The sequence below is a fragment of the Macaca thibetana genome, chromosome 17 (genome assembly GCF_024542745.1).
Source record: "Macaca thibetana thibetana isolate TM-01 chromosome 17, ASM2454274v1, whole genome shotgun sequence".
In the NCBI taxonomy this organism is placed as follows: Eukaryota; Metazoa; Chordata; class Mammalia; order Primates; family Cercopithecidae; genus Macaca; species Macaca thibetana.
This window is the reverse complement of record NC_065594.1, coordinates 6,487,307-6,501,891: the sequence shown is the minus strand read 5'-3', so window position 1 is coordinate 6,501,891 and position 14,585 is coordinate 6,487,307. Positions and strand designations below refer to the sequence as shown.

At 37.8% G+C, this 14,585-nt stretch overlaps 1 protein-coding gene across 2 annotated transcripts in view; it reads left to right on the top strand.

The window, feature by feature from the left end:
• The window catches only part of USP12 (ubiquitin specific peptidase 12), a 104,743-nt gene that overhangs the window by 62,294 nt on the left and 27,864 nt on the right, over positions 1-14,585 (top strand). Inside the window, exons 1-3 of one of the 2 annotated variants that reach the window (XM_050766900.1) lie at positions 3,138-3,226; positions 7,391-7,473; positions 13,661-13,890. In XM_050766900.1, coding sequence (XP_050622857.1) covers positions 13,678-13,890 — 213 coding nt within the window. In that variant the 5' untranslated portion in view covers positions 3,138-3,226; positions 7,391-7,473; positions 13,661-13,677. Of the gene's footprint in view, positions 1-3,012; positions 3,227-7,390; positions 7,474-13,660; positions 13,891-14,585 lie in introns of those variants that run through there. The other variant, XM_050766899.1, reaches the window with a different exon arrangement.

Here is a 14,585-nt window from a genome sequence, read left to right as displayed (position 1 = left end):
GACTATTCACATTTCAAACTTGGCCTTTTCCTTCTTTGTGGTATTGTCTCTTTCGTTGCCTGACTGTTGACTGTCTTGTAAATTAGTAGTTACACGTAGAGACATGATTAAAGTTTAGTGGTTTTGCTTAAGGCAAGAGTACTTCATAGGAGGTAAGATATATTAAAAGACACACATTATTCAGTTGTTCACTTTCAGCGATGCTGAAATGCATGGGGGGTTAGGTCTGATCCCTCTGTTTTAAAGATCCTCATCAGCTTTTAACCTAATGCTTTGAGCATCCATTGATAATTGTTGCTTAATCTATTATTTACAACCATTTCTTCTGATTTTATTCACTGGACTTATTTTATAAACAAAAACTTCCTTCATCAACTGTTTAGTGCCCCTGAAATATGGTTCTTACGAGAAAGGCAAGATGAATCTTTGATGTTTTCCTTTTATATGTTAGTTTGCAACTGTCAATGGAGACTCATGAGGGTTTCTTTTTTTAAAATGTCATTATGTGTATACACACACACACACACACACATACACATTCACATATATCTTTTTTTGTGGAGAAAGTCTCATTCTGTCGCTGAAGCCCGAGGGCAGTGGCACCGTCTTGGCTCACTGCAACCTCCGCCTCCAGGTTCAAGTGAATCTACTGCCTCAGCTTCCTGAGTAGCTGGGATTACAGGTGTGCGCCACCACAACCGGCCAATTTTTGTAATTTTAGTTAGAGATGGGGTTTCACCATGTTGGCCAGGCTAGTCTCAAACTCCTGACCTCAACTGAGCCACCTACCTTGGCCTCCCAAAGTGCTGGGATTACAGGCATGAGCCATTGTGCCCAGCCTAAAATGTCATTTTAAATTTATGAATTTTTATATAGTTAGTGTGTTTTGATCCATTGCAGTAATCCTTTTGTATTAAAGCTGACACATATTTAAGATACCCCAGGCTAATCTTGCACTTCTTATCCCAGATCTTGTATCAGCCATATCTTCAAGGTGTCCGAGTTCCTTTGGATGGGAAAAGGGTGTTTAGAGAACACAATCTGGGTAAAGGAGAAACTTGTTGCTGCCACACCTTTTCAGTGGACAGAGTTTGAAAACACACACACACAAACATACATGCATACACACAGACATTCACTTTCAGAGTTATAAAAAAAATAAGTTTATATTGATGTTTCCAACTTAAGTTTACAAGGCTTTTACTTTTCTGATTTTATTATAGCATCTTTTTTTCCTTTACATGAAAAATTTTGGTTCCTAAGGGTATTAACATAATTCCTTGTTTGCTTTGTCCTGTGATATAGCTACAATAGTTTCAAAATAACAATATCAATAAATTTGTTTTTTTGTTTGTTTGTTTTTGAGACAGAGTCTTGCTTTGTCTCCCAAGCTGAAGTGCAGTGGTGCAATCTTGGCTCACTGCAACCTCTGCCTCCTGGGTTCAAGCGATTCTCATACCTCAGCCTCCCGAGTAGCTGCAATCACAGGTGTGTGTCATCATGCCTGGCTAATTTTTGTATTTTTAGTAGAGATGGGGTTTCACCATGTTGACCAAGTTGGTCTTGAGCTTCTAACCTCAAGTGATCCTCCCGCCTCGGCCTCCCTAAGTGCTGGGATTACAGGTGTGAGCCACTGCATCTGGCTAATAGATTTTTTTTGCTGTTTTTTTTTTTTTAAATGGTTAGACCCTATCTCATTAGGCATGTATGGTAAACATTCTTTAAGTCACCTGAAGTAATTCTTTTCTCTGTATTTCTACCATTGAATCCATATACATTTAGGTTTTATTTTTGTTTTTAATTTTAGAAATTGCTTTTTTTTTTGAGACGGAGTCTTACTCTGTCACCCAGGCTGGAGTGCAGTGGCACATGGTCTCTGCTCACTGCAAGCTCCGCCTCCTGGGTTCACACTATTCTCCTGCCTCAGCCTACTGAGTAGCTGGGACCACAGGCACCCACCACCACACCCAGCTGATTTTTTATATTTTTTTTTAGTAGAGATGGGGTTTCACCGTGTTAGCCAGGATGGTCTCGATCTCCTGACCTTGTAATCCACCTGCCTCGGCCTCCCAAAGTGCTAGGATTACAGGTGTGAGAAATTTCTTTATTTTAGAAAGATGGAGGTAAAAAGTAAATGTTTTATAACCACTTACTTTCAGAGAATTCTCATTTTCATCCATCTCTCCATTTTTCCTCTTCTATAAATAACCATTTTTATTAGCTTTTTGTTTCTCCTTCCTCATTTTTTTAAAAAAAATATAAACAAATGGTCTGTGGACGTACTTTTGATATCACCCAACCTTAAACATTTTTTCTCTACCTAGCCTTTTTAACTTAATACTGTATATACTTGATCTCAGCCCATAGTCGAAATATGAGAATTGTCCTCATTCCTTTTTTATAGTTTCATAGTGCTCCCCAAATCTTCATGACTGACTTTTAGGTATTTTATTAGCTAGATTTTAGAGCCAGTGTTGAATGAATGGAAGGGAAAAAGGAGGCAATACATATTTATCAAACTGTGTGTCATTTACTTTATAAAGTAGGGTTATTTCCCTGCCCCCCAGTTACTAGAGTGGAGAGAAGTAGAGTTCAGTAAGATGTAGTGACATACTCCCAATGACATGACTGGTAAGAGAGAAATTCATAATTAAGAATTTGATGTCTTTCCAATGCATCATGAATACTGTGACTTGGCATTTCAGTGATTGTTAGACTGTCATACTGGTGACTTTTTCATGTAACATTTCAGGGGATCTGGTTTTTTTATTTTTTGTTTTTAAGTATTTTAATTTGGTTGTACCTAAGAACCTGATAGAAAACTTTACTTTTGTGATTTCTAAAGAATTTTTGAGAGTTGTATTTTAAAATGTATAATATAATGCAGTCAGTATTATAGTAACAGTAGTAACCACTTGTCATCTCTTTCTGTTCTCTTAACCATACACCGGGAATTTCTCTCTTGAAAATGTGTTTCCCTAAATTTAACAAAACTTTTTTTTTCTGTTGCAGTTTGGGAATACCTGCTACTGCAATTCAGTTCTTCAAGCACTTTATTTTTGTCGTCCATTTCGGGAAAAAGTTCTTGCATATAAGAGTCAACCTAGGAAAAAGGAGAGCCTTCTTACATGCTTAGCAGATCTCTTCCATAGCATAGCCACGCAGAAGAAAAAGGTTGGAGTAATACCCCCTAAGAAGTTCATCACAAGATTACGGAAAGAAAATGGTAACTCTACTTCCCACTGTATTAATGACATACTAGGAAGGTTAAATATAGTGTGCCATAATTCCAGCACTTACTGAGCATCATCTGTATGCCTGATAACATGTTAGCTGTTGAAGAAACAAAGATGACACTCCTTTCTTCAAGGAGGCACTCGTTTAGTGAAGAAGATAGTCTCACAATAAATTAATACAAGATACAATTAATGTTTGCATTGCATTATACAGAGATAAAATTATGTGTGGCAGCAAATGAGAAATCACAGTTTCTCTTTTTGCTTGCTTGGCTTTTCTGTCAAGAATGAAGGGTATTTTTTTTTTTTTTTGCATGCTTATGCATTTGTTGTTTTCATAATGCTTTCGTGTGTGTTAACTCATTGGATCCTTGCAGTAGCCTTAGATAGAGAGCATGTCATTTCCCCCATTTTAGCTGTGAAAAAATCAAAAGCTAAAAAAGGCTTGCCAGGAGCCACACTCCAGGGAAAGAGCTAGAAAAGACCTTTTGGCTTCGGGTAGATAAGTTTTAATCCCCCATCCCTTTTTAAAAATAGTTACTGAGTAAGCCCCACCCCGCTTTGCTCTTTTGAAATATTGTTCATTTAATTTTCACATGCCAATAAGTTAGACTTTATCACCCTATGAGATAACTGAGGCTCAGAGAGGTTAATTTGTCCAAGGTCCCACAGAGTTAGTAAGTGGTGGAGCTGGCATACAAACTTACTTCTCCCTGATACGTAAGCCCAGGGTTCTATCTAATGTGGGACGCTACCTCAAAAATGCAAATGGAATTTAGATAACATGTAGAATTCTGGCTTTTATTTAATGTAGGCATTTTAATCATTGTAGAAACAAAATTGAATGGCATTTTTAGTTGATTTGTTACCTATTAAATAGATGCTCACAAGCAGGATTTGAGAAGTCTTTAAGATTGAGTATTAAATACCCTAATGTGTAATCCTGCCCTTAAATCAGTCAGTTGACACTGTACACAGTGAATTGAGGTAAGCCTGGATCATATATAGTTCCCTGAAATATGAGATGACCCAGAAATAGGCTATAGGCTATTATTCTTGAATTTGATACATTTGTTGAAGATTTGTTCATTTTCCCCACATACACGTGTAGAATCATTGATTAATTGCTCACAAAAATACATTTTGTTTCCCCTAATGAAAGCTAAACATATATACTTTATTAGGTTACAGATCTGTTTATCTTGTTTTTTTAGAAAATCAAATATAACCTTAATGCTCAAATGTGGATTGAGCAATTAAGTCTTCTCAGTCTTTGTGTGTGTGTCTATATGAAACTTTAAAAGTTTTGTCCTTGTGGAAAATTTATGTACTTGGTAATTGAACATGGCAGCCTTTCTCAGTGACTTTATTAGTATTTTAAAAATGTTCAGTGCCTGGACATGGTGGCTCACACCTGTAATCCCAGCACTTTGGGAGGCCAAGGTAGGAGGATTGCTTGAGCCCAAGAGTTGGAGACTAGCCTTGGCAGCAAAGCAAGACCTTGTCTCACAAAAAATTTTAAAAATTAATCGAATGTGGTGGTGCACATCTGTAGTCCCAGCTACTTGGAAGGCTGAGGTGGGAGGATTGCTTGAGCCCAGGAGGGTGAAGCTGCAGTGAGCCCTGATTGCTCCACTCTCCAGCTTGGGTAACAGAGCAAGATCCTGTCTCTAAAAAAAAAAAAAAAAAAAAAATCAGAAGTATGCAGCTCATACAGAATATACATTATTTCCCTTTTCATTTAATAGTACATTTCTCTTGGCCTTGTTAACCTATCACATGTGCTCTTTATACAGTGATTTTATTTTAGTTAGGTTGACCCTCATGCTGAATAGAGGTAAAATACAGTTACATACTTATGGCTTTATATGTTTGTTTGTCAAACCTGGGGTATTTTTATGGTGTTTGTTATTTTTTCCAAATGGGCTTTTTTCTTTTCCTTCTCTCTCTCTCTCTCTTTTTTTTTTTTTTTTTTGGTAGCACGGGGTCTCATTATGTTGCCCAGACTGGTCTTGAACTCCTGGCCTCAAATGACCCTCCCACCTCAGCCTCCCAAAGTGTTGGATTACAGGCATGAGCCACTGTGTCTGGCCTTATTATTATTATTATTATTTATTATTGTTTTTAATAGTTCAATAGTTCCTAATTTTTTTTCATATTTAGGCAGATTAAATTGGTAACACAATAGAGTTCTTAAATACTTCTTTGAAAGAGACTGATTCTAGAATATTTATTCTAAGCCCATCTTCTCTTAAGTTTTGCTTCATTTTTCTAAACTTCAGAAATAATGCTTAATAGAAAAGCCATTTTTTTGATAGAAAAGCATTTTTATTATTTAGTGTTACTGACATTTGCAAATATGTTTTGAAATATATTTTTGGCTTTTGAATTTTCCCTTGAGAATTGTGTAGAGAAGAATACACAAATCAAAGAGGATTTAATATATTATTCATTGCATATCTTTGCTTCTGAGATTTTGTTTTAAATCTTTGGAAAGTATGTTACTCATTTCAGTATTTCCACTAATTTTCACTGGTGGATGGTTCTTAATTAATTTCCTGCCATACTATGTTAAAAACTTTTATTCTCGATAGATATTAGCCCCATATTGTTTTAACCACCATTGCTTTATGTTACTAATCTTTTTGGTGTCTCTGGAAAGAACTGATTTTAATTTCTATTTATTAATGAATTTTTGTAACTCATGTTACCTAATCATAGCGTAAGAGGACAGTTGCACAGTGCTCCTGCATAGAGTACAGGAATACTGGCTTCCATGCATGTTACCTGCTGATGGGATGGATGCTAGCTGAGTGTTTGAGTAGACTAATTATGATAGATATATTTCCTATTGTGTGCCAGACACTGTCTAGGAACTGATGGTACAGAAATATGCCTTCAGGTACCTGACACCCTCGTGGGGAACCAGACAGCCATCAGTTGTGTGATGTAATGTGTCACTGTCACGAAAGAAAGAAGACTGGGAGAGGGGACAGAGGATGAGGGAGTTCCTAGTTCATATGTCAGTCGTTGGGGAATGTCTCTGATTAGGTAATGTTAGATCAGAAATTTGAAGACATCATTTGAAGATCTGAGGCAAAAATGTTACTGTCAGTAAGAAGAAAGTGCAGGTTGCCTGAGTGCTTGAAGGATGGCAAGAAAATTAGCATGGCAAGAGTGGAATAAGATGAAGATAAAGTCAGAAGAACAGGGGCCTAAAGCTTGGGTTTTCTTTGGAAAGCCGTGGGAAGCCATGAGAGGGTTCTGAGCAGGTGGATGGTACGTTCTGATTTGCTTGAGAAGACCCTCTGGCTGCTGGGTGGGCATGGGCAGCATGAGAGTAGAGACGGGAGACCAGCCTGGAGGCTGTTGCAGTACCCAGGTAGGAAATGGAGTCATCTCTTTACAGGTACTGCTTGTGGGTGATCTATTATTTTGGAAGAAATACATCATAGGTTGGTGATCTGATTGTGTTAGCTAGAGTTAACCCTCACCTGGCCTGTTTGGGATCGTTTCAGGTGGGCCTGAGGGCCACATCAGCTGGCATCTGTAGCTTTGTGCTCTGCTTCCTGAATCTGAGCAATGTCAGTCATTTAAGTTATTGTTTGGGGGCAGATCTACTTTTCTGTCATCATCTTAGCTGTTTCAATCCCTATTGTCCATCCATCCATCCATTCATTCATTCATTAAAAAATGGGAAAGACATCCCATTATGTGGCAGGCACTGTTGTCAGTCCTAGGGATACAGCAGGGAATGAGCTAGAAAGGTCCTTGTTCTTAAGGAACCTGCATGGACATAGCAGCTTTTCATGTGCCGTGGAGAGATACAAAAACAGATAAATTTAAGTCTTGGTCTCCCTCAAGTGACGAAATTTTAGTTGTTCACAAATAATACCTATTAAATATATTGGAGTAAATAATTTCTTATGTTTATTTCAAGCAATTCTTTTTCTCCAAAAGAGCATAAATGGTATTTTGTGTAATGAGAGCTCATAGCTATTTCTGAATTGTGAGGAGAACATAACCGATTTTTAAGCAGTGTTTTTCTTTTCTTTTTTTTTTTTTTTTTTTTTGCATTATTGTTGCAGCTATATCAGGACTATAGTAGTTTATAATCATACATTTATTTAATAATTGTCTGTCTCTCCCACTAGACTGTCAGTTCCATGACGGAGGGAACCCATTTGTTTTTGCACACCATTGTATTCCCAGCACATATTCCAGTTCCTGGCACATAGTAGGTGCTTACTAAATATTTATTGAATGAGTGAATGAATGAATGAAATTGTTTAACTTCCAAAGCAAGTTTGAAGTCCACCTTTCCCATTATGCTACTTAGCAAAGAAGAAAGCAAACCATAAGAAAACCAGGGTTTTACAAATTAAATACAATAGAGTTCACAGGGATTGTCCTGAGGTCCTTTATCAGTGTTAATTTGATGTTTATGCAGTCCTGGTTGATGTTTTTAAAACTATAGTGGCTGCTTTCAGGTACAGCAGAATTCTGGCATATTCAGTATACTCTAAGGAAAATGGACTATAAATAATTTTAGAAATATTTCAACAAAAGTTTAAAGATTATTTTTTGGTTTCCTTTGCATCTCATTTCCAGAGCATTCATGTCGTTTGAGGTATTTTTGTGAATATGAAATCGTTGCTCTGTGTTAAAAGAGCATCCAAAAAAAGATGTAAATTTTTAAAAAGCAAAAACATTTGCACATTTTTGCTTAAAAGGTAATTATTTTGAAAAACATGTATATGCTAAATAATTTTTTTCAACAGGGAAATTAACAGGAAAATTAGGCTACTTCAGATTGTGGCATCAAGCCAATAAAATCTTTTTACTAGTTCTCCCTGATGATTCTTCTTTTTAGATTCCTCTGGGACTTTTCCGGTTGGTTTCCAACTTTTCTTAAGCCCCTCAACTCAACTTGAGCACAATTACCTTCCACTCCTTGTCTCAGTAGACCTGTTGAGGTGGGTGGCTCCAGATTAGTGACCTGGAAATGGGTGGGTGAGTGAGAGAGAAAGGTTCTTGCATTGTAAGGGATTGAGGTACACGCACGTCAGGAAGCTGCCTAGACACTGACATGTCAAGGTTGGTGCAGGAGGCGGAGCGGAAAGAGAAACCGTGAATCAGGCTGTAGTGGATGAGGAGGAGGTTGGGAGATGGCCTCAGAGAGAGGAGGGTTGAGGGTCATAGTATGGCTGGATCTTGGGCACTTTTGTGATTGAGAGCAAGTAGCAGTCGGAAGCTGGAAAATGCCAAAGGTTGCTAAGGCAAGGGAGTTTGTTTAGAACAGAATGCAGGACCTAGAAGGAGCAACTTAGAAAGGGTTGGGAACAAATGAAATCCCTTATTTCCATTCGGAAATAAGGTACAATAAGCAAATGAGAGTAGCAGAGGATAGGAGATTGAGGTTGAGAGGGGAAGTGTTTATTACTTTCAGGGATGGAGGATTACTGCATTGAGGGGCAAGGTTAGATAATTTACTTCAGTTAGCTCAGTGGTGGTCTAGACTTTTCCAATTGGTGAAACCGTGTGAGGTTCTATGCACGACTTGGCCCAGCCTTGGAGGGATGGAGTGGACTGCTGAGAAGATTTTTTGAGTTTCAGGCTCAGCGTTGGGAGAGGTTGCATAGGCTTCTGCTCTGAGCAGGGTGAAGGGAATGGCGTCCCAGTGCTTTAGATCTACTGTCTCTTACGGACAAAAACCCACACAATGTACCAAATTCAAGATTAGTTGTTAAGTCCACATAGGCCACTACGGAGCACTTAGAACTCATGACTTTTATTGCTCTTAAGCATAACATGGGAATTTTGCTAAGGCTGATGGGTCCCTCAGGCTAAACTTACAGCAGAGAAGTGAACTGTGGCTTAGTTGGGCTTCAGTTGCATTCTTAGTATTATTGTACTTTCATTTGAGACCCAAATTTGTGGAATGGATTTGGATATATGAAAATAACTAAATAATGAACATGAAAAAATTATTGTGAATTTTACCATGTAATGCAAGAGATGTCAGGGAAAATTCCTAGGGAGAAAGATTCAGGGTCTATAAATTAAACTTGTCTATTTGCAGTGTGAAACTGAAGGAAAGGAGACTCAGTGGGTTAAGTGAAGGGAGCTGACTTGAACTAGGTAGATTTAAATGGAAATGGAACAGACTAGACATGCAGGAAATGAACTTTTAAAATTGAAAGGGTTTGGAAAGTAATTGTATATGAAGAGTATGCAACAGACAGGGAGATTGCTTGAGCCTAGGAGTTCAAGATCAGCCTGGACAACATAGCGAGACCCCCACCTCTTAAAAAAAATGTGTAACAGGCAGGGACAGGGAGCGAGGAAGTGGACTTTTTGCATGGAAAGCTCTATTTTATTTTTAAGCATACAACATAGCATTCTTTTTTTTTTTTTTTTTTTTGAGACGGAGTCTTGCTCTGTCCCCAGGCCTCGATTCAGCTCACTGCAAAACGCCAAAATCCTGTAACTGAGTAGCTGGGACAGGGGCCCGCCACCTCGCCCAGCTAGTGTATTTTTTTGCATGGAACCGTGTTAGCCAGGATGGTCTATTTCTTTGACCTTAAGCTCGGCCTCCCAAAGTGCTGGGATTAAGGCTTAAGCCACATCATACATTCTTATAATAAAATTTCAGTACCAAACAAACCTAGAAGTTTCCCTGAGTACTCTGCTTCCTCCCCAGCTTCTCAGTCTCATGTTCCTTTGAAATAGGTAGTCCCTGATCCTACCAAATCCTTTTCTATGTATTTAAATACATATGTCCAAATAGGAAGCCACAGTTACATTTTTATGGGGACTTACAGTGGTTGTTTCCTTTCCTTTTTTTTTTTTTTTTTTTTTTTTTTGCGAGACAGAGTCTCGCTCTGTCGCCTAGGCTGGAGTGCAATGGCGCGATCTCAGCTCACTGCAACCTCCATCTCCCAGGTTCAAGTGATTTTTGTGCCTAAGCTTCCTTAGTAGCTGGGATTATAGGTGCTTACCACCATGCCTGGCTACTTTTTGTATTTTTAGTAGAGTTGAGGTTTCACCATGTTGGCCAGGCTGGTCTCGAACTCCTGACCTCAAGTGGTCTACCCGCTTCAGACTTTCAAAGTGCTGGGATTGCAGACGTGAGCCACTGCGCCCAGCTGGTTGTTTGTTTTTGGTGAGTGGGATCCACATGTGTTTAGCATCCTTGTTTCGCTTTCTGTCTTGGAAGTTTTGCCATGTTAATTCATATGGAACTGCTTCCATTTTAACCGTTGCCCAGCATTCCCTAACAAAATTATAGCATAATTTAAATAAATCATTCTCCTGTTGATAAACATTTAGGATATTTTCAGACTTCTGTTATAAATAAGCAGCCATATTTATGCTTGTTTCGGTACATGCACAGATACTTACCTGGCATCGACACCTGGGAGAACGAGGTTGTATTATTTTAAATGTGTTACCAAAATTGCCTTTACAACACGCCATGCCAGTTTATGCTCCCAGCAGCAACAGTTGAGAATGTCCATTTCTCCATACTCAAGCTAACACTGGATGGACACTAAGTCAGTTTTTATTGTGCCAAAGTGATGGGCAAAATGATATTTTGTCATTGTTTTAATTGTTATTTCCCAGTCCCTTGTCATATATTATATAGGCATTTATATTTCTACTCTGAATTGGCTATTATTTTCCTTTGCCTATTTTTTAAATTGGTTTTTTCTTTTCTTGTTTTGTAAAGGGTTTTTTTTTTTTTTAAAAATATTCTGTATATTAAGCCTTTACATAGTCTGGATATTAATATGCAAATAATTCTCCTTGTTTGTCACTTGTCTTTATTTATGTTGACTTTGCCATACAGAAGTTCATAATTTTTACGTAGTCAGTCTTTGATGTGTTTTGTATTTTATTCAGTAGCAACAACAATGTAGGTTGAGCATCCGTAATCCAGAAATCTGAAACTTTTTGAGCTGCAGGATGCCACATGGGTGGCTGAGGTAGTAACAACTTTACTTTCTCATGGTTCAGTGTACACAAATTTAGTTCCCTGCACAAAGTTTTTAAAAATACTATATAAAGTTGCACTCCATCGGGGGCAACAAGAGTGAAACTCCGTTTCAAAAAAAAAAAAAAAAAGTACTATATAAAGTTACCTCCAGACTATAAGGTGTATATGAAACAAATGAATTTCATGTTTAGACTTGAGTCCCATCCCCAAAATATCTCATTATGTGTATGCAAATGTTTTCAAATTTGAAGCAGTCTAAAGTCCCAACCACTGCTGCTCCCAAGCATTTTGGATAAAGGATACTCAACCTGTAGTGATACTGCCAATATTGTTACTGTGGTGGTTGTTGAACAGAATACAAAACCTATTGTTGTATTCTAAGCCCTTCTAATCTTTCTACCAGCCTTGTGAGGTGTAGGTACTGCTGTGAGCCCCATTTTTCAGATGAGGAATTATGGCACAGGGAGGTTGAATAAGTTGCCTATGCCACACGTGCAGTTAGAGGTAGAACCATAGCACCAACCCAGACAGCCTTGCTCTAGCAGCTGTGTCCCCCACCCCCATAAATAGCTTCACTCGTTCCCTTTCTGTTTTTACAATAACTTTGCAAAGATGGTATTCTGGATTTTTTTTGTTGTTGTTGTTGTTGTGTTGTTTTGTTTTGTTTTGTTTTGTTTTGAGACGGAGTTTTGCTCTTGTTGCCCAGGCTGGAGTGCAGTGGCGCAGTCTCGGCTCACTGCAACCTCCACCTCCCAGGTTCAAGCGATTCTTCTGCCTCAGCCTTCCAAGTAGATGGGATTACAGGCATGCGCCACCACGCCCAGTGAATTTTTTGTGTTTAGTAGAGACCATGTTGGTCAGGCTGGTCTCAAACTCTTTACCTCAGGTGATCACCTGCCTTGGCCTCCCAAAGTGCTGGGATTACAGGCATGAGCCAGTGAGCTCAGCCTGCTTTTTTTTTTTTTTTTTTTTTTTTTTTTTTTTTTAATTTACCATGGGATTGAACATTTTCTCATGTTTCTTAGTCTTTTGATTGTTTTTTTCTTATCAATCAATTGCAAGTCTGTTGCCCACTTTGGTTTTCTTTTATATGAGATTTGCTTTTATATGTTGAAAATGTTAATAATTTTCAGATTTCACTTCTTTTAACTTTTTAAAAGATTTCTAATACATAGAACTTAATTTTATATAGTCATATCTGTATCTCTTCTAAAATGTAGTTGTTAATTCCTTTTATCTTAGACTTTCCCTAAATTTTTTTCTAAATTTGTATGCATTCATTTTTAAAATGTAAAATTACCTGTTTTAAAATGTAAAATTACTCTTCTGGAATTTATTAAATGTACATTGAGAATCTAAAAATAAAATGTCCTAAATAGGTAGGTTTTCTCAATGCATTTTGTTGACCAATTCATGTATGTGGGCTCACACTGGGCATTACTTTGTGTGTGGCATGGTGGAGTCAGGCTGCCCAGTTTGAATCCTGGCTCTGCCATTTCTTGGCAGTGTGACTGTACCCTCTCTGGTCCCATTTTCATGTTTAAAAATAAAGTTAGTAACAGTATTACATGGTTGTTGGGGATCCAATGAGATACTGCCTCTGAAGTCCTTACTTCTGGGCCACTGCGCTCCAGCCTGGGTGTAGCCATTTTCAGGCTTCATCTTTACAAAGTGCCCAGCAAGTGGGTGTTGGACTTACTGTTCTTGGTAGAGTGGTGTATTGCCAAGCACAGGGTAAAGTGCACTTGATGTTAGCACCACCAGTATTTCAATTATATTTACTCACTTGTGTAACTGCAGGAAATGTTTCTTGGAATTACAAAATCTCACATTTGGAAGGGACTTGAGATTACCTAGATTACATAGATAATTCTTGATAACATGATTCTTAAACCTGACTCTGCATTAGAGTTAGTTGGAGGAGCTTTGAAAAGCCCCACGTTCTGGCCTCACCCCTTACCAACTGAATCAGAATCCCTGGGATGTACGGTTCAGTAATTTATTTTTAATAAACTTTGTGGTGGGTCTTAAGCAGTTGGCTTGGCATTGGCAAATGGTTGTCCAATTTCTGCATTAAAGCTTGCCACGTTGAAATATTTGTGGAATAATAGGTTAGGTAAGCTAATAAGCAATTTCTTCTTAAATTCTCAGTATCTGTATTGCTAATTATGAGGATAGGTTTTGCCCTTTTCTCATGGGTCAATTAGTAGTATGTTTAAACAAGATTTTCATTAATTTTACATTTATTTTCCCCAAATACAGATAAAAGTTTTAGATGTGAAAGTTATTTATTTGTTATACATTACAAAAACCTTGTGCATTTATATTTTAGTTTTGACCCAATACTAGATATTCTTTTATAAATGGTTTTTTTATGAAGTTTTAATTCTGAAATAATTATCTAATGTTATGTTTTTATTTTCAGAGCTTTTTGACAACTACATGCAACAAGATGCCCATGAATTCTTAAATTACCTGCTAAATACAATTGCTGATATTTTACAAGAAGAGAGAAAGCAGGAAAAACAAAATGGTCGCTTACCTAATGGTAATATTGACAATGAAAATAATAACAGCACACCAGACCCAACGTGGGTTCATGAGATTTTTCAGGGAACATTAACTAATGAAACCAGATGTCTTACTTGTGAAACTGTAAGTATATCATACAATTTTGTATAGAGAAAAATTGAATCATTACGTTAAAGGTTGTTCTTTGAGAAAGAGAAAAATGGAAGATGAACTTGAAAGTTGTAATTCTTAAATATTGGAGTTAAAGATGGGTTTTTCAGTTAAAAGGACTCCATCTGTATTCTTAATGTAATGTTGCTTATTGACAATGAATACCTGAGGTGATAGAAAGATGTCGTAGCTTGAACTGTTTGATTTTCTTTCAGTTTAGGAGGCCACAGACCATGTTGTGAAAATTATGTCTTAGGACATAATCTCATAGGATCATACCGATCAGGAGGCATACTAATTTGTTTTTCCTTTTTCTATAATTACCTTTAGTATCCATTGTTGGAATTAAAAACTAAAGCATACAGTGTCCCTCAAGGAGGGGAAGATACCCCACTTGCTGTACACTTTGTAAAGATGAAGCTTGAAAATCGTTACACCCAGGCTGGAGTGCAGTAGCCTTGACTTCCTGGGCTCAAGCAATCCTTCCATCTAAGCCTCATAAGTAGCAAGGGCCACCAGCACGTGCCACCATGCCCAGCTAATTTTTGAATTTTTATTTTTTGTAGAGACGGGTCTTACTGTGTTGCTCAGGCTGGTCTTGAACTCCTGGGTTCAAGCAGTCTTTCTGCTTTGGCCTCTCAAAGTGCTGGGATGACAGGTGTGAGCCA